This window comes from Mchenga conophoros, linkage group LG8, assembly GCF_057382185.1.
Source record: "Mchenga conophoros isolate Kocher_MC1m ecotype Shallow Benthic linkage group LG8, M_conophoros_male_GT1.1, whole genome shotgun sequence".
Classification (NCBI taxonomy): domain Eukaryota; kingdom Metazoa; phylum Chordata; class Actinopteri; order Cichliformes; family Cichlidae; genus Mchenga; species Mchenga conophoros.
Genome location: NC_140533.1, coordinates 12,864,206 through 12,883,040, shown reverse-complemented (window position 1 = coordinate 12,883,040; position 18,835 = coordinate 12,864,206). Strand labels below are relative to the sequence as shown.

The 18,835-nt window shown below is 39.5% G+C and overlaps 2 protein-coding genes, 3 long non-coding RNA genes and 1 other non-coding gene across 7 annotated transcripts; 3 read left to right on the top strand and 3 right to left on the bottom strand.

Annotated features, from left to right (window-relative positions):
- Positions 1-1,295: 1,295 nt before the first annotated feature.
- On the bottom strand, positions 1,296-2,226 carry LOC146568291 (uncharacterized). The gene is made up of 3 exons (XR_014893511.1): positions 2,084-2,226; positions 1,870-2,000; positions 1,296-1,375 (listed from the first exon to the last, which is right to left on the bottom strand). It is a non-coding gene; the product is annotated as an uncharacterized LOC146568291 (long non-coding RNA).
- Positions 2,227-2,785: 559 nt separating this feature from the next.
- On the top strand, positions 2,786-5,502 carry LOC146568290 (uncharacterized). Its single transcript, XR_014893594.1, has 5 exons — positions 2,786-3,110; positions 3,325-3,446; positions 3,581-3,672; positions 4,840-5,073; positions 5,149-5,502. It is a non-coding gene; the product is annotated as an uncharacterized LOC146568290 (long non-coding RNA).
- Positions 5,434-8,325, bottom strand: LOC146568289 (uncharacterized). The gene is made up of 3 exons (XM_085284250.1): positions 8,179-8,325; positions 6,918-6,962; positions 5,434-6,825 (listed from the first exon to the last, which is right to left on the bottom strand). The coding sequence occupies exons 2-3, from the start codon at positions 6,955-6,957 to the stop codon at positions 6,068-6,070; spliced, it is 798 nt and encodes a 265-aa protein (XP_085140376.1). The 5' UTR covers positions 6,958-6,962; positions 8,179-8,325; the 3' UTR covers positions 5,434-6,067.
- Positions 8,326-10,151: 1,826 nt separating this feature from the next.
- On the top strand, positions 10,152-10,259 carry LOC146568288 (U6 spliceosomal RNA). Its single transcript, XR_014893702.1, has one exon. It is a non-coding gene; the product is annotated as a U6 spliceosomal RNA (small nuclear RNA).
- A 972-nt stretch (positions 10,260-11,231) lies between these two features.
- On the top strand, positions 11,232-16,271 carry LOC146568287 (uncharacterized). Of its 2 annotated transcripts, none has more exons than XM_085284252.1 (5): positions 11,232-11,361; positions 13,599-13,650; positions 14,475-14,630; positions 14,864-14,959; positions 15,074-16,271. In XM_085284252.1, the coding sequence occupies exons 3-5, from the start codon at positions 14,559-14,561 to the stop codon at positions 15,311-15,313; spliced, it is 408 nt and encodes a 135-aa protein (XP_085140378.1). In that variant the 5' UTR covers positions 11,232-11,361; positions 13,599-13,650; positions 14,475-14,558; the 3' UTR covers positions 15,314-16,271. The 2 variants fall into 2 exon arrangements, with proteins under 2 accessions (XP_085140378.1, XP_085140379.1); XM_085284253.1 differs by having other exon boundaries at positions 14,137-14,630.
- Positions 16,272-17,750: 1,479 nt separating this feature from the next.
- Positions 17,751-18,681, bottom strand: LOC146568286 (uncharacterized). Its single transcript, XR_014893592.1, has 3 exons — positions 18,539-18,681; positions 18,325-18,455; positions 17,751-17,830 (listed from the first exon to the last, which is right to left on the bottom strand). It is a non-coding gene; the product is annotated as an uncharacterized LOC146568286 (long non-coding RNA).
- Positions 18,682-18,835: the final 154 nt, after the last annotated feature.

Sequence of the window (18,835 nt, the reverse complement as noted above, 5' to 3'; positions counted from 1 at the left end):
TATTTGATTTCCCCTCGTGACTTTACCCCCTGTGTGCCCCCTCTGTGTACCTGCCAGCCCCCATGCCTCGTTTCTCCTCCTTGTGTTTTATTCCATGTTTTCCCAGCCCGCTATGTCTGTGTTCTCTTCCAATCTGGTCTGCGTCTCTGTGTGCTTCCTGTTTTACTTTGATAGTCTCCCGTCAGTGTTGTGTTACTCCTGCCGTGTCTCGTTATGATTATCAGTGTCGCCTGTGTTCCCCGTGTGCTCCCACTTCCCTCGTTAACCCTCTGTGTATTTGTGTCCACGTCTCCTACATTACCTACATAATAGAGCTATAATAAATGTTTGTTTGGGGTTTTTTTAAGTACAGAAATCAGCTGCTAAAATAATTGTTTTGACTTTTTGGGAATGCTTTACGGTCTGTTCTGTAGGAACGCTGAATTAATATATTGACTGTCTGGCCCCTTCTGGCTATTTAATAGTTGCTGAAGGAGATTTTGTTCATCCCCAGCTAATCTCATCCATATTTATATAAAATCTAGCATACTCCACACCACACAAAGTCAGAAGCCAGTTAAAATCTGTATGTGGTACCTGAGGCGGTGCTGCACTGACCAGTTGTTTCTGGCTATTTGCTGGTTCAGCCTGCCTATCACTGCAACTCTTGGCTCTTATTGGTCAGGCTGGTGTGTGTGTGTGTGTGTGTGTGTGTGTGTGTGTGTGTGTGTGTGTGTGTGTGCGTATTGTAAAGACTTGATTCCCACAGTCCAAGTCAGGGTTTTAAAATGCGTTGCTGTCTCCATCCAGCATCAAAGCTGCATTGAAATTTCCTTCAATGAAATTTTGGCTCAAAGAAAAACAGTGTTGTTACTGTCAATCTCCAGTTAAAATAAAAGTGTAATTAAACCAAACGAAAGTAATGTACTAATGCTGGTCAAGACATTACCTGTAGCTGAGTGACATTTCCTCCAATTTCTGTTGGTGTCTGCAGTTTCCACTGGGGCTTAGTGTCTACTGCTACCCGACTGCACCACCATCCTCCACATTGCTATGCGTCCATTGGTGGTGCCAGCTGCTAGGATTTCTGAGTGTTGCAGAATTTTTAAAAAAGCAACGAGTTTTTTTTTTTTAACCTATGCATTTGCAAACATTCAGGAATATGGTGATGGGAAAGAAAAAGCTTCTTTTCATTTACAATTCTGTGCAAACTTTTGCCTTTGCCTGCACAGTATGAAACACAGTTGATCATCTCTCCCCTCTCATATCCCAGAGTCTCATCAAGAGACAAAACATAGTTATGTAGCACGTAGCATGTAGAGAAGTTTCTTGATGGAGCCCTCCACACTGAGAAGGACACTCGTCTTACAATACTCATCCACACTATGGACTTTACCTATATGCATAAGACATGGGATTAAAGATGAAATAAGTGGAATATCTGACAGCTCAAACCACAAAGTGTTCATATTTATTAAAGATCAGACTGGATTCTGGATCAATAGCATTATAGCTTGTTGTATTTTCCCCTTTCTGGAGACTCCCACAGGATTACTGCTTCACAGAGGCAAAATACACTTTTGATATAATTTTCAACAAGTCTGCTGGATTAATCAGACTTTCTAAAACCATGAATACTTTTCTCATACTGTTCTTCGTAACTGTTCAAAAATAAAGCAAAGTATCATCAATGCAATTTACAGAACAAACAAATAAAATAAACAGCCTTTATACATTGAGGGCTGTGACTGCAGAAGACTGCTGGCCTCAGACAAAATTATACAAGGCAATGAAAAAACAAATTGTGTCTTAAAGAAAGTATGGTCAAATGCATTGGAAATAACAAATGATTTAATTTTCCAAACTCCAACAGGAATCACAAACTCCTACCATCTGCAGTGCAGATAAAGAATCCAAGTCCCTCCTGTGGCCCCATCTTCAGAGGTGCCCCCTTCCAGCTAAACTTGTCCAGCGCACGCTCATCTCCTCTCACAGATGCTCGAGCTAGCATTGCCACATCACTATAATAAAATACAAAAAATAGTATTTGATTAAAAAAATGTCATACTCTTCCACTTGATATGGGACTTCGAAGGCTGCTTACTCTCCAGGTGTGGACGGTCTGAAGATGCAGCAAGTTAAAGGTTTCTTGTATTCATGTTTTACAAGGTGGTTTCCATGAAGTCTCCCTCTCGCATCCACCTTCCATACTGCCAAAGCTCCAGACTGTCAATAACAATAATAACAGTAATAGTTAACAGTTAATTTGCCTAGCACTTTCAAAACAGTTACAAAGTGTGTTAAAGAACACAATAAAATCTTAGTTAAAAACACAAAAGAAAAGTTCAAAGAGTTAAAACACGAAACGGTTTGTTTTCTTTTTGCATTGAGCCAGGCTGCACAGACAGCTAAGAGTGTCTGATGTGCAGAATGCAGGCAGTGACTTGGTTCATAAAAAGTGACCAAATCTGTAACAAGGCTTGTACCCATGTATCGTATACCCAAAAGGTTGTGAGGAGGAGAATGATGATTTATTTCTTTGAATTTGTTATAAGTCTGGCAGCTGAGATTTAAATGAGCTGGAGGTGAAAGATGGACTTCTGGCTGAGATCCCAGTAGAAGGAATTACAATTATTCAAACACAATGAGATAAAAGGATTTAATGGGTGTGATAAATGTGGTTGCACTCACCTGTTCACGGCACCTGATGTTAATGAGCAGAAAGGTAGGGTGAGCATGAGGCGAAACCTTCTGTTGACTGCAGCTTGAGCGCAGCTTGAATCATTTTGATGCATCTTTTGGTTTATGTATACTTCTGCACTAAGTTATGCAATAGGCCAATGTTGAAATTTGGCATAGTAAATGGTGCAGTTATTTGTGCAGTCTGTGCATTTGTTTAATGGTTTGAGCCCGTGTGCCGATTTGTACAGTGGACAGTTGTATGTGGAATAAAAGTAGCAAATAGTACAGAGGTGTATCTCATGTGTTTACTGTTGCACGTCATCTGTGTCCTCATGTTTAGCCTGCCGCGGCCGTTGGTTGGAGGAGCCGCAATAGTTTGGAAAGGAAGGAAGCAGTAAGGTCAGTTTCCATTCTGGGTTTTCAGCATTAATAAAGAAACCTGCAACAAGGTGAGTAATGTTTGAGGTCCAAAAGAAATCAACACAGAGAAATTTTTACAGTGCTTTTCTACTCTACCTGAACATTCAAAGCGCTCTATACAGGTTGCCTCATTCACACCTGTTCATAGAAGCCCTTTTTCTGTGCTTTCTACCTAACATTCACACACATTCATACTCTGATGAATGCATCAGAGAGTGACTTGGGGTTAATGTCTTGCCCAAGGACAGTTAGCATGCAGTCTGGAGCAGCCAGGGATCGACCCAAAAACCATCTGATTAGTAGATGACCTGCTCCACCTCCTGAGCCACAGCCACCCCTTTCAGAGGTAAAGAATGATTTAGAAAGTAAGTACAGTAATTTTTTGAGGTGATTTGATTAAAAAAAATCATTTTTGCTTCTAATTACATAATTAAGGTGTAATTACATCTTCCAACAAATTGATGCATAAACGTATCATTTATCTACTAAAAATACATAGGAGCTGGCGTCATGTTGTGGAAGCTGCCATCTTGCCCCACCATCATACACTGGCTGAGATGGGCATCGCTGCGCCGCCTTTTCATGTTTTATGTAAGTGGATTTATACATTACTTTGAATTTAAAGATGTCAAATAGCTCTTTCACACTACATATGACTATTTCACATTTGTACATGTATATTTTGGTGATCTCTTTCTCAGTATGTTTTTCTTCTTATGGAAATAAGCTAATTTTAAACCAGCTAATGTTAGGCTCCAGTGTCCTAAGAAATCACACCTTTCCCCTGATAAACAAATTGATTGGATTCTCTCATTGTGTGGGAATTGATTATCAATTACAACTTCAATGAGCCACTTCAAAGAAAGTTTCACCCGCGTGGGCAGCAACAGAAAGTCCAGATGTGGAAACAGAAGGTTTCCACATTAAAATATCGATATTTGAATCATTTTGGGGTAAATTGTAGTTTTTCATTAACAGGAACACAGTGGAAAGAAACTATCATTCAGATTGTCTACATTGGAAAGAACTACTCCCTCTTCCGCCTTTTATAGTCATGTGTGAAATACGGCTGTATAAATGTGTGGCAGCCTGTGGCGTGCGCACTCACAACAATGGCTGAGCGTAACTGGAGTCATGTGCGCACGTATTTTACATCCACAAACAGCCCAGACGTGGTTTGCGATACATGTGGCAAGAAAGTGAGGTGTTGTGGCAACACCACTAACCTTGTCAAACACCTCAAAGTAAATCATATCACAGAATATGACGAGCTTATGTTGAGGCAAACTGAAGAGGAGGAGAAGGACGGGTGCTGCTAGGGTGAGACAGACGTCTCTCAGGGAGTCCTTTAGTGCTGCAGGCAGGCAAGGTGTTCACATAGTGCACAACTTCAGGTTTTTGATTTCTATATGATGAATTCTGCATTATTAAGTGATAAGAACAAGTAATCTGATGTCCTGTAATGATTATGACGCTATAATTTGAGATACAATAAAAGAGTAAAGTTTTTGTACAAAGTATCGGAGCAGTATCGTCGATACCACCCTGAATTTTACTTGGTATGGGATCGGAAAGGAAATCAGTGGTATCACACATCACTAGTGATCAAATGTCAGGCCAAGCTGGAACTGATTCCTGTCTTCTGTAACTTCTACAACACTGTCCAATAGAGACACATGAATGAAATGCAGCGTCATTAAAAACACTGATGATCTTTATTTAAAAATGTAATACATTTACATCTGAATAAACTTTTAGGCATTACGCTGACGGAGGGATGGATGGACCATGAATGCTTTCTCATCCTTCTTGTCATGCACCATGGAAGTGTCTGAGGGGCTTTTCCACTTGGAATGGGGATACTGTGTCCACACTTCAGAGGTGGAGTTTCCAGCATCTCACCTGGGCCTCATCTGCAAACAATCAGCAGGAGGGCTTCTTAAACCAGCGCTGCCTGCTACTCCTCGCCAGTTTGTTCTGCCATCTCCAGTGGTAACTAGGCTTCCCCTCTGCTCCAGTTCTGGCGTGCTCCTTCCCTGTGTTTAACCTTGTTTTCCCTGTGTTTAGGTCTCCTCTGCCAACATACTCATCCTACCCTCAAACTCCCTTACCCGTCCAGCAACTTCTTCTCCCTCTGTTGCAGAATTCCCGTTGGATTGTTCCCATCAGGAGCCAGGTGTTCAGTCTCTCGATAGCTTTTCCTCTGGTTCCTGCTGTCTGCTGACACTCCTAGCTCGAGCCACGTTCTCCATTCCCTCTCTAAAGTCTCATAAATAGTTTAACCATGTGCATTGAATCTGCATTTGGGTCTAAGCTTTCTACGCAGGGAAGAAATCATCACAGTGACATCTATTTAATTTTCAATTCAATTTTATTTAAAGAGCGCCAAATGACAGCAACAGTCACCTGAAGGCGCTTTATATTGTAAGATATACTTACAAAGAAAACCCCAACAATCATATGACCCCCTATGAGCAAGCACTTTGGCGACAGTGGGAAGGAAAAACTCCCTTTTAACAGGAAGAAACCTCCAGCAGAACCAGGCTCAGGGAGGGGCGGCCATCTGCTGCGACCGGTTGGGGAGGGGCAAGGAAAATAGTATAAAGACATGGAACAGAGACAGAGGTTAATAACAAGTACCATTCAGTGCAGAGGTCTATTAAACATAGTGGGTGAAGAAGAAACACCCAGTGCATCATGGGAATCCCCCGGCAGCCTAATGCTGGGCATACACTGTGCGATTTTTGGCCCATTTTGAGCCGATTTTTCAGTCGTGCGATCGTTTTGGGGATCGTCCCGAGTTTGGCCTTGATCAAACTTCTCACCCCTGCGAGTCAATCCTACAGTTTGATCAGGAGCCGAATAACGCGACTGAAAAATCGCAGCACAGTGTATGCCCAGCTTATTGCAGCATAGAGGATTCAGGATCACCTGAGTAGGCCATCAGATTACTGAAAGGATACTGAAAAAACCCGTCGAAGTAGTCTTAGTCTTCATTGCTGCTGGTCGACTCAATTGAACACCTCTGAAGTTTGCACACAGGCAAGTATTCCTCTTCTTGCTCAAAATCCTCTCGGGAACGCTTCCTCGAGCCTCCAGTTTCGTGTTCAAGCTCTTCGTGCGCATCTTCAAATACTTCAGAGTCATCATCGCTCCATCTCATTCTTTTGTTTGCTCCTAAATCTTCTTCATCCCTCTCTCTAGACCTCTTCCTGGAAACACCTGGCTGAGGGTCCTCTTCTGGGATGTACTGGCGACCATCCATGCGGCCTTCAAATGCCTCCTCATTTTCAATGCCACCAACATTGAAAATGATCACAACCACAGCATTGTGATCCCCGTGCTGTTCATCGTTGTCACCATTGGCATTATTGTCCCTCACATGAATATTTTGAACATCGTTGTCGTCGTCGTCGTCGTCGTCGTCGTCATCGTCATCGTTGCCGTCGCCGTCGCCGCCGTCATCGTCGTCGTCGTCATCGTTGTCGCCGTCATCGTCGTCGCCGTCATCGTCGTTGTCGTCGTCATCGTCGTCGTCGTCGTCGTCGTCATCGTCGTCGTCGTCGTCGTCATCGTCATCGTCTTCGTCCCCATAAAGGTAATTGTCATATTGTGCCAGTACTGAAGCTATTAGCTCATGTAGAAAGCAACAACAATCACAGAGAGCGAGATACAGATCGTTCAGGAAGCCATTAGCAGGTTCCTGATCTCCATTTGCCAACATTCGTGGGTTAACCTGTTGGCCTGCAAGATCATTAAATCTTTTAATTAACATCCATAACTATCTGCTGAAAATCTGTTTTTCATCAATTTCAAGACTGAGTACATGTGCTTACCGTTTTGGTTATTTTGTGGTCCGTCTCCACTTGCACTCATTTTGACTACAAGGAACACAAAACAACAATGATCACTAAACCTCAACCCAGAATGTTCAGAGAATTTGCTTTTTTTGTGATGACTTTAGGCTGCGTCCAAACGTACACGGCTATGTTTGAAAACGGACAATTTTCCTTTTTCGTTTAAAAAAAAAAAAAAATCCAGTCCACATGTGCAGTTTTGAAAAAATATCTCCTTCCACATCTAAACACTAAAAACAAAGTGAAACGCTGTCAAGAACACGCCAAATCTTAACCGTGTAGAAATGTTGGCCAATCAGAAGTCTAGAAGCCTGGGTGGGAAAACCTCATAAAACCTTACGTACTTCTGAGAAGTTTTTGTCTTTTTCTGGAAAAGCAGCTAATTTTGTGTTACTTTCACGTGCCTTCATCGTTTCAAATGTTAATAACTAAAGACAGACTCACAACTTTGGAATGGACTAAATGCATACAGCATACATAAATGTCATTTTTTAAAATTACATTTCTTCCAAACCGACGTCAGGATTTGGGTTGGGAGAGCGTCTGTGTTGAATGTAGAATCCACGTCTGATGTAAGCGTGTAAAAACTGCAGATACTAAGATTAACAGACACAGTATGTTGTCTACATCTGCCATTGTAGAAATTGATCTCATGTAAACAATAACGTGGCCACAGCATGACTTCAACAGCGGCGCACACTTTTGACATTGCCTGAGTAAATGTCCGTTTTCCTCGTCCACACCTAAACACAAAAACGTCCTTTTTAAAAATCTCACCTTTCAGTGACTCAATCTGCTGTTTAGGTGTGGACGAAAGGCCCAAATGCAGAGACAAAGCTGCGCTTTCAAAAATAGCCGTGTACATGTGCACGTAGGCTCAGTTTCTCAGAAATTCTAATAGTTTGTTTGAGAACAAAACTTACGTCTTCTCTATTTTCCTAAATGAACAAAATAATCTGAGAAATAATCGTGTTAAAAAGAGCTTCTGTCACTCTAAGATATGATTAAGAACATTTTCTAATTTATGTATCATTTGTCAAATATTACATCAGCTGACAAATAGTTAAGTCTTCATTTGTTTTCCTGAATAATAGATCCACATCATCCTCTCTATGATGGAAAATATAGTCTAGTCTTGCACAATGTAAAGTACATAAATACTGTCCTGGCAAGCAGGGAAATCAGGCTTTATATATTTAAGTAAATGATCTTGAGTTTATAAACTGAAATTTGAGCTTACTTTAGTTCTTGGTAGATTACACAGCAGTTAATCCTCAGGGAAACGTCCAAATGTCACTAAATAGTGGTCTGCTTTCATTCGGTTGCAGTGTCTCTTCAGTTTTGTGTTCATATGCTGATGTTTTCATTCAAACATGCTTAAATGCTGTGATGTCACTTTAGCAGCAAAGACTGCGGAATGTGCAGAGATTCTTTTGACATCAAGTTGTTTGCTCAGATTTTGATATCTTTTAAATGGAGACAAAACAAAACGCTATGGCAACAAAACAACAAGCTGTTTCCAGTGCTTAATATTTAACATGTCTTTGTTATAAATTTTATTTGTACAAATCTGTGATGTTGATGTGCACAACGTGGGATTTAGACCTCGGAGGGTTAATCAACAAATCACGAAAAATTAGGTTTAAATTTCTGTTCATGACGGTGCAGATTTCTGACATTTTGTGTACTTGAAGCATTTAACAATTTGATTGTTTTCTAATAAAAACTGTGTGAAACTCAAGTTAGTGTTTGTAAATGAACCGCCCCATGTTGTGTAGCTTTCTGGATTTTATACTTATTGGGCTACATATTAATTTACTATACAGGCTATACAGTAGATAAAATCTAACCTCACATGTTTTATGTAACTAAAGTGTTTAATCATGTGTGCTTAGGGTTGCCAACTCCCTGAAAAATAAATAAGGGACACCTCGTGGCCAGGGCCGGGCGACCCAGTTGTCTTCACCCTTCCCAGTGTGGTGAATTTTCTAGCTCTTTTTTTGTGTGTGAAATTATTTTTTTAACCATTTGACTTGAAGTTGATTTAAGTAGATGCATATTCTATTCTTTGTGATATGAACACATGTGAAACAAATGATCATTTAGCCATTTATTTTTTAGCTCAAAATGACAACATTAACACATAAAACAGGTCTCTTTCTTAAACAGAAGCCTGTCATGCTTAACTTTTGAGAATATAAGTAAATCTTTCTTTAAAAGCACTCTGTCCTGCTTAACTTAAAATAATAGAAAACAATAGAAAGAAAAATATTCTTGTAACAGTGCACATTTAGTGCATTTAGTACAATTGGCTTCAGTTGAGGTATTATTTCAGCTTTTCTAATGCTAATCAGCTGCTCCTGTGTGTAAACCCGCTTGTTCCCATGATTACGCATCATAACTCATCATCATTATTCATCTATGTATTACTTTTATGTATTAGTCATCAATTTGTTGTAATCATCTATCCTTACAGATGTTTATTACACAAAATAAATTATATTATCACACTTCTGGCCACATAGCGCTGATATTCACTGCACATGCCCATATTAACGTTTTCCAGCCAGGTGTTTTCCTTTTCCCATTCTTCCCTTTCTCTGAGGGGAACAAACATTGCTGCTCTAACGCTGGGCTCACACTGTGCGGTTTTTGGCCCATGTTGAGCCGATTTTTGAGTGATCGGACCGATTTTGGCCTTCATCGTGCGTCGTGTAGTATACGTGGGGTAACGAGAAGTGATTAACACCTCACGACCAGCTCCCGATCATCAATCGCTCGTGAGGGTGTCACCACAGGGGCTCACACTGCTCACGCGCAAACGTAAACGTCGGTGAAAAAGACGGAGCAGCACAGCTGTGCAGCGTGTGATCTGGACACAAGCGATGGAGGCACAACTTGTAGAACTTTGGAAAGCTCATCCGAGCCTTTTCGATGTGGCATCACAAAATTATCACGACCACAACAACCGTGAAAACAGTTGGATTTACACTGCTGCTCAATCACAGCTGCCTGATCATGTTTTTCATTAGCAATTTAGCAAAGTTGATGGTAGTGGTTTGTGTGTCTGTGTGAGTGAAAGACAGAGAGAGCGAGCGACAGATTTTCTGTTATAACCTTCATGTTATGGAGGCACAGTGTGAGCTCTCAGGTCGCATCAGAGCATCGGGCGGTATAGTGTGAGAGTACATCGTGACATACGAACGTACGTACGTGCTTGCTTCGGCAAGCGCGTACGCTAAATTGGATACGATACAGAGAAGATTAGCATGGCCCCTGCGCAAGGATGACACGCAAATTCGTGACATACGAACTTCTAACCCCTGCGAGTCAATCGTGCAGTTTGAGCAGGAGCTGAATAACGTGACTGAAAAAAATCGCACAGTGTTTGCCCAGCTTTAGGTGTACTGTCATCCGAGACTTGCACCGCAGTGACGGCGTTTGTTCCCCTGTTGGCCATGCTTCTTGTTGTGGTCATCTGTTGTCTTCCGGTATTTTCTCCGCAAGCGACCTTTCCTCGACCAATGAGATGAGCGGTAATCTGAATTGTCATACTCGAATTGTCATAAGTGTGCTGTCAGCTCATTGGTCACAAAGCAGGAGAGGGGCTGGGAATTATGTTTTCAAACAAAGTGTTAATTCCATTAACATTTATAGACTACTTTTGATTCTCACTGTATTACGGAACAAAGTGCGTCCCTTATTAGCTCAATACGGGACGTGTACTTTTGTTTCGAAATACGGGACGATTCCGTATTTTAAGGGACGGTTGGCAACCCTATGTGGGCTACAGACAGTAATCAAGTTATGGACTATATTGATATGAAAAACATGCATACTTAGTGCATTTGAATCATTTTAACCATATGTAACCACCTGCATGTCATGGTCCTGGGACTTCTACCTGGTTTTTTGTGTGTCTTGTATTGTTGTTGTTTGATGTCAGCTTTAGGGTCCCTCGGTTGTTCTGTTAAGATGTTGCTTATTTGATTTCCCCTCGTGACTTTACCCCCTGTGTGCCCCCTCTGTGTATCTGCCAGCCCCCATGCCTCGTTTCTCCTCCTTGTGTTTTATTCCATGTTTTCCCAGCCCGCTACACTGAAAAAAGTGATATTGTCTCCTTTTAAATATAGCATATTATATTTTGGTATATCTTTTCAATTCAAATGAGTAATTCCTGTCTACATATATAATTCGAGTAACTCCAGAATACATTCCCTGCGTTTTAATCCAATTAATTTTAGTTAATTAAATGTAGCTCAAAATGCTTAAGTATGTTTTTCATAGCATCCTGCTGGGCCATTTTGCGCATGCGTTAGGACAGGCCACCATTTTGCGCGCGGACTGAAAAAGTGGACGCTTTGTGTGCTGCAAGCAGGCTCAAGTTAATCGCACAACTTCATATAAAGGTGGTCTAGCTTCGGTAAGTAAACCTTTTACGGTCGTTTTTGTTTTAGTTTTTTTTACCTCAGTCAAAGCATGTTGACTCTTTAAGACGTGTGCACATGGAGAAAGAAGTCTAAGTAGTTGTACACCTCTGAACTTTGTTGTGATTTGACTTAAGCTAGCTATGTGCTCTATTAGCTACTGCTCTATTAAAAGAGTAATTGTATTGATGCGTTAAAATGTCATATGTTTTTAGCTTAGTTCTGGTGGCACACTTTGTACTAACAAATTATGGAACGAGGCAATTTCTCTGTAGTTAGCTGTAAAGTTCACTGTACAGTCGCCTGCAGTTTTAAGTGGAGAAATCGTCCCTCCCGCCACAACATTGGCATTAAGGAATAGTCGGGCGGGGGAGGGGGCTTCTGAACGCACCTGCACAGTCAGGGGTGCAGTAGGAAATAAGTAGGATTGGCGTTGCACAACGTCTTTTGTGCAGAAAAAAATAATGGTTGTAAACTGTGGAGGAGAATAACTCAGTGGTTGCCAAAAATGTGAGATCAAAAGGTACTGAGAGTGATGTTTGTCAGAACTGAAATTAACTCAGAAAAGAAGTTGCTTCACTTGATAGAGCTGTTGAGTGCGAGACCTGTCAGCGGTCTGGTTTAGCATTTGAAGCCTCGCTACGTGCTTCCAAACCGCTGCATTTAATCTCAGAGAAAACTAACACAGAGAAGTAAAGCAAGTGTGTAAGTTCATCTCTTTATGTTTGCATAGTATTTTCATGTTGAGCTTAACAACCGATGTATGGAGCCACAGCTGGACTGGCTGTCGGAGTTTTGTATTGAGGGGGAAAGGAAGCGATTTGTTTCGTACTTCAGCTAGAATGAAAAAAAGACACAAAGCTGGAGTTATTCGGTGTCTTCATGCTGAACAGCTAAAACTTCTTCCCTCATTCTCCCCCCTCCCTCTCCTGTTGCTACTTCAATCATGAAACTGATCGATTATCAGGTGATCGGCTTTTCTGTCGCTAGTCTCTCTCATTTGTTATTCACCCAGTTTGCGCTAGAAAGAGGAAAACGGCAGATAAACAACAGCAGCACGTTTAAGCTTGATAAGCTGTTGCTATAATTTTTTTAATATTACTTCTAGTATCCGCTTATGTTTTCTGGAGCCACAGCCGTAATAGCTGCTGGTCATGATAGTTTGGATATGTGGTGAGAAGGAAACATGAAGGTGAAACCAGGAGAAGTTTTTACTGAATCATTAGAGCTGAACAGGTAATGAAGAAACAGGTTTACATTTTAGGTCACATGAATGAGTTGAAGGGAAGTTATGAACTGTTTCTGAGAGACAAATAACTCCAGGATCCTTTTTTAGGTAGCTGACAGCTGGTAACTGTGCAGGGGCGGATCTAGCAAAGTTTTGCCAGGGGGCCAGGTAGGGCATTAACAGGGAAAGGGAGACACAAAGACATAATTTTCTTTCTTATTCTCATTTAAAATGTCTAGCTTTTAATAAATAATTATTCTAAATCTTACTACCAAAGTGGCGATCTGGTTAAATGTATAGAGATCCATTATTGTATGTAGTAAATATTAAGTCTAATATATGCCCTAGTAATAGTAGTACATATAGCACTTTTTCCTTTGGGAAGGTACGCTGTCTGCGCTGTCTGCCACTGTATTGAAGAAAAATGTTGAATCTAATTATTATAGAAAAATAATTGATTTCTGTGCATTAAAGTAGATTACGTCAATTAAGCATTATCAGGCGGAGGGTGCGGGGTGGTTTCCTAATATTTTTGCTGGGAGTTGGCAGCCCTATTAGTTAGTTTAATATTTCTATGTACTGTTTAGAATACCTGAATAAGGAGGATGGTGTAAGTTTTTTAGGTTGATCAGTATTGCTGAAGTATAAAATATTTTGGGTGCAGTGTATTTTTTGCATACAGGTATAACAGAATAGCTTTAATGTTTTGTTTTTAAAACTGAGTATGAACTTATACAAAATGCAGTAAAATATTTATAAAAACAGTTTTATTTATTATAAAATACACTATATCGGATTCATATTGGCAGATAATCAAATTTATGATATCGGTATCGGACATAAAAAAGTGGTATCGTGCCATCTGTAGTTTGCACAGAGGCACAAGTAAGATTTGTTTTGTTACAAGGGAGTATCATGAAGTAATGCACTAATGGCTTGGAAACGGTAATTGTTTGTCTTTCTAAAGTTTTTTTTTTATTTTTATTTGTCTTCCTTTTCTGGCAGATTTTCTTCCCCTTATGTGTTACTGTTTATTCAAGAAGATGGTGTTATTTTGGTAAGTACATGCAAATTCCTTACATAATTTATCACAACAGTATTTGTCACAGTATTGCAGGGACAAGTTTATCTATCTCATCTTAAGGGTTCTTGTGATTATTAATATTGATATTAATTAATATCAATTAATATATATGATTAAATTTCTTTTATCCAGGACAAAAGAAAAAAAAAACTTGCGAAAGTGAAATGAAAAACAGGAATTTAGTTCTTGTGAGTTAAGAGGATGCAGAGCATAGGGTTAGATGGAGGTGGATCATTCACTGTGGTGATCCCTGAAGGAAACAGCCAAGAGAAAGAGGATCAGATTGCAAAAAAAATGTGGTTTGTGTGCATACATGAGTCTTTACGGTACTCACAGGACTCCTGAAGTACAAGTACTCTGAAGTTTGCAGAGCAATTTCAGAGATGTTTGGGGCTTACATGGCAAGCATGTTTTTAGTTGCACATCTAAATTTTCTCTGCTCTCTGTTGCTGACAGCAGAGTTCTGCCCCGCTGACCTCACAGGTGAGACACTCCCACCAGTGGACAAAGAGCACAGGAAAATGTGTTGCCAACCACCTGAAACAGACAAATATCTGCTTTTTAAAACCCTTTAAACCCATTAAATGGACTGATGCCATTCATTTCTTCTTTGATTAACAGTAGTAACATCCTTCATGCACTGTATACTAACCCATATGATAATCATGCTTTATGAAGTGATGGCAATTGCATTGTAGCATTTAATGAAGAAATAACAAAATAATCATACCAATGATTAAGCACCAGTCTTCTTTTTTTCTGTGTGTGTGTGTGTGGTGTGTGTGTGTGTGATACAGGTAAATGCTGAATTCCAGTGTATTACAACACTTCAACTGGAGACGACCTTCGCGGCACAGTTGGACAGAATTACACCTCAGTTGATGACAGTTTTCCAGAAGAAGGGCGGTGTTTCTGGGCAGAAACTTGCCCACCACTTGCAGATCATGCAACAGGTAAATCTGAATATTGCAAATTCTATTTGGATTTCTTTTGTCTTAAGTGGCAGGTCACTGGTGAGTCCAATAAGCCGTTTTAGGTGACCAGCCAAACAATCTAAATTTTGAAATTTCATATATAAATTGTATTTACTATGTTTGAACTGACATATGATAAAATTTACTTATTGCGGATTTCAGACATTGTTCTTTTTTCCAAATTGGTTTAATCAGCAACTCTCTTTAAACAGGCTGAAAGTGATGTTAAAGTGAAAAGGGAAGCAGTTCTCAGGGCACTTTGCCTCTACCTTGGTGAAGAGGACGGAAGCCTTATTCGGGAGTTCTTTGTAAGTCATTGTAAGCAAGTCATCTATATATATACACACACACACACACGACTAGATTGGAATTTAATTGTAGAGTTAATTGTTTTTTCTTTTACCTTTTTATTAAATGTTTAGGACATTGAAGGAGATGATATCCAGAGAGACCTGAAGAAGCACACCATGGGCATTTATGTCATCAACAGGGAGGATGGACAAAATGGACATTATGATGACATTGGAATATTTGTTGAAGGGGAGATAGTCATGGACAACATTGGATCTCTGGCCCAAGCTTGTGCATTGATGCTTGGAGTAATCTATGCACTAAACCTAGCCTTCCCCAAGGAATTGAAGGACTATTATGAATTCATTTAGAAAGTGTTGATGGGATTGGATGGTGAAAAGCTCTCCCCCAAAGTCTTTGGGCTGAAGAACAAAATTGCTACTGGATAGGAAGATTTCTAAAACCACACATCAAGAGAATGCTGTTATGTAAATTACCAATGACTGGTGCTCTTGCGAATAGGAGTGAAACTCTTGTACAACCATCATTTGTTCTGTGTTATGTTTTGATTGAACATTTTAACTTTCAATAATGAATGTTTCACGTGTGGTACATTTGAGTAGCTTGAAGAGCAACTTTGTAATTATTCAGTTATAGCTGCTGCCCTGCGTATAATCAGTGTTAACTCAACCGGATAAAAAAAACAAAAAAAAAACATTCATGATTACCACACTGCAGCACACTGGTAACACTTTAAAGACTATTAATTGTTTTGAAGCGAGTATGTTAGGTCAGAAAATATGTAAAACATTCAGAATCTTCAAGGAAGGACTAGAATGGAAAGACAGTGGTCAATAAGCAGTAAGGAAAACACAAGTTTAATTTTAAGTCTAATTACCTTATTAAAATGCAATTTCTAAATATGGATCGCAGAATAGCAAGTCTGAAACTGGTTAGTTTGTGGATGCATCAGTTTCTAATTGTGATACATTATACTGCTGGCAGTATTTTATTCTTTTATGTAAGGAGTTTTTTTTTTTTTTTTTTTTTTTTTTTAATAGAGGAAGAGAAACATTGGTTAACATTTCCCTTGTCTGTTGTTTCTGTTTTGTTTGAATACAGCTTTTTAAAGCTACTAGTTCATAGGCAAAAGTTTTGTAATTTGTATTATACAAATTGCAGCAATTTTTCTTAGAGATGTGGATTCTTATTCTGTTTGCAACAAATTTTGCATTAATAAATGATGTGAAAGAATGTTGTAGTTTTCATTATTGACGTTTTTAAAAACTACAAATCAGGGTAAGCAATATTTTTTAAGTAAACTTAACTTAATTGAAATGGAGAGAAATTAACAATTTGATTTGAATATAAGTTTGGGACATAAGTGTAAAGGAAACAAATTATTCTGGTACATTTAACACGACCTTAGTCAAATATTATTAGTAATTCCAACTAAGTCGTATCCACAACAGTTAAGTTAAAGTAGCTTAAAGATATATGTTGGTTTTACTCGCTTAAATTAAATTCAGTGTACTTAAAAAATATTTCTGGATTCAAACAAATTTATTTCGTGCAACCACTTGTCATAAAAGAATTGAGTAAATTGAACAAAACATTTTTTTTCAGTGTATGTCTGTGTTCTCTTCCAATCTGGTCTGCGTCTCTGTGTGCTTCCTGTTTTACTTTGATAGTCTCCCGTCAGTGTTGTGTTACTCCTGCCGTGTCTCGTTATGATTATCAGTGTCGCCTGTGTTCCCCGTGTGCTCCCACTTCCCTCGTTAACCCTCTGTGTATTTGTGTCCACGTCTCCTACATTACCTACATAATAGAGCTATAATAAATGTTTGTTTGGGGTTTTTTTAAGTACAGAAATCAGCTGCTAAAATAATTGTTTTGACTTTTTGGGAATGCTTTACGGTCTGTTCTGTAGGAACGCTGAATTAATATATTGACTGTCTGGCCCCTTCTGGCTATTTAATAGTTGCTGAAGGAGATTTTGTTCATCCCCAGCTAATCTCATCCATATTTATATAAAATCTAGCATACTCCACACCACACAAAGTCAGAAGCCAGTTAAAATCTGTATGTGGTACCTGAGGCGGTGCTGCACTGACCAGTTGTTTCTGGCTATTTGCTGGTTCAGCCTGCCTATCACTGCAACTCTTGGCTCTTATTGGTCAGGCTGGTGTGTGTGTGTGTGTGTGTGTGTGTGTGTGTGTGTGTGTGTGCGTATTGTAAAGACTTGATTCCCACAGTCCAAGTCAGGGTTTTAAAATGCGTTGCTGTCTCCATCCAGCATCAAAGCTGCATTGAAATTTCCTTCAATGAAATTTTGGCTCAAAGAAAAACAGTGTTGTTACTGTCAATCTCCAGTTAAAATAAAAGTGTAATTAAACCAAACGAAAGTAATGTACTAATGCTGGTCAAGACATTACCTGTAGCTGAGTGACATTTCCTCCAATTTCTGTTGGTGTCTGCAGTTTCCACTGGGGCTTAGTGTCACCTCTACTGCTACCCGACTGCACCACCATCCTCCACATTGCTATGCGTCCATTGGTGGTGCCAGCTGCTAGGATTTCTGAGTGTTGCAGAATTTTTAAAAAAGCAACGAGTTTTTTTTTTTTTAACCTATGCATTTGGAAACATTCAGGAATATGGTGATGGGAAAGAAAAAGCTTCTTTTCATTTACAATTCTGTGCAAACTTTTGCCTTTGCCTGCACAGTATGAAACACAGTTGATCATCTCTCCCCTCTCATATCCCAGAGTCTCATCAAGAGACAAAACATAGTTATGTAGCACGTAGCATGTAGAGAAGTTTCTTGATGGAGCCCTCCACACTGAGAAGGACACTCGTCTTACAATACTCATCCACACTATGGACTTTACCTATATGCATAAGACATGGGATTAAAGATGAAATAAGTGGAATATCTGACAGCTCAAACCACAAAGTGTTCATATTTATTAAAGATCAGACTGGATTCTGGATCAATAGCATTATAGCTTGTTGTATTTTCCCCTTTCTGGAGACTCCCACAGGATTACTGCTTCACAGAGGCAAAATACACTTTTGATATAATTTTCAACAAGTCTGCTGGATTAATCAGACTTTCTAAAACCATGAATACTTTTCTCATACTGTTCTTCGTAACTGTTCAAAAATAAAGCAAAGTATCATCAATGCAATTTACAGAACAAACAAATAAAATAAACAGCCTTTATACATTGAGGGCTGTGACTGCAGAAGACTGCTGGCCTCAGACAAAATTATACAAGGCAATGAAAAAACAAATTGTGTCTTAAAGAAAGTATGGTCAAATGCATTGAAAATAACAAATGATTTAATTTTCCAAACTCCAACAGGAATCACAAACTCCTACCATCTGCAGTGCAGATAAAGAATCCAAGTCCCTCCTGTGGCCCCATCTTCAGAGGTGCCCCCTTCCAGCTAAACTTGTCCAGCGCACGCTCATCTCCTCTCACAGATGCTCGAGCTAGCATTGCCACATCACTATAATAAAATACAAAAAATAGTATTTGATTAAAAAAATGTCATACTCTTCCACTTGATATGGGACTTCGAAGGCTGCTTACTCTCCAGGTGTGGACGGTCTGAAGATGCAGCAAGTTAAAGGTTTCTTGTATTCATGTTTTACAAGGTGGTTTCCATGAAGTCTCCCTCTCGCATCCACCTTCCATACTGCCAAAGCTCCAGACTGTCAATAACAATAATAACAGTAATAGTTAACAGTTAATTTGCCTAGCACTTTCAAAACAGTTACAAAGTGTGTTAAAGAACACAATAAAATCTTAGTTAAAAACACAAAAGAAAAGTTCAAAGAGTTAAAACACGAAACGGTTTGTTTTCTTTTTGCATTGAGCCAGGCTGCA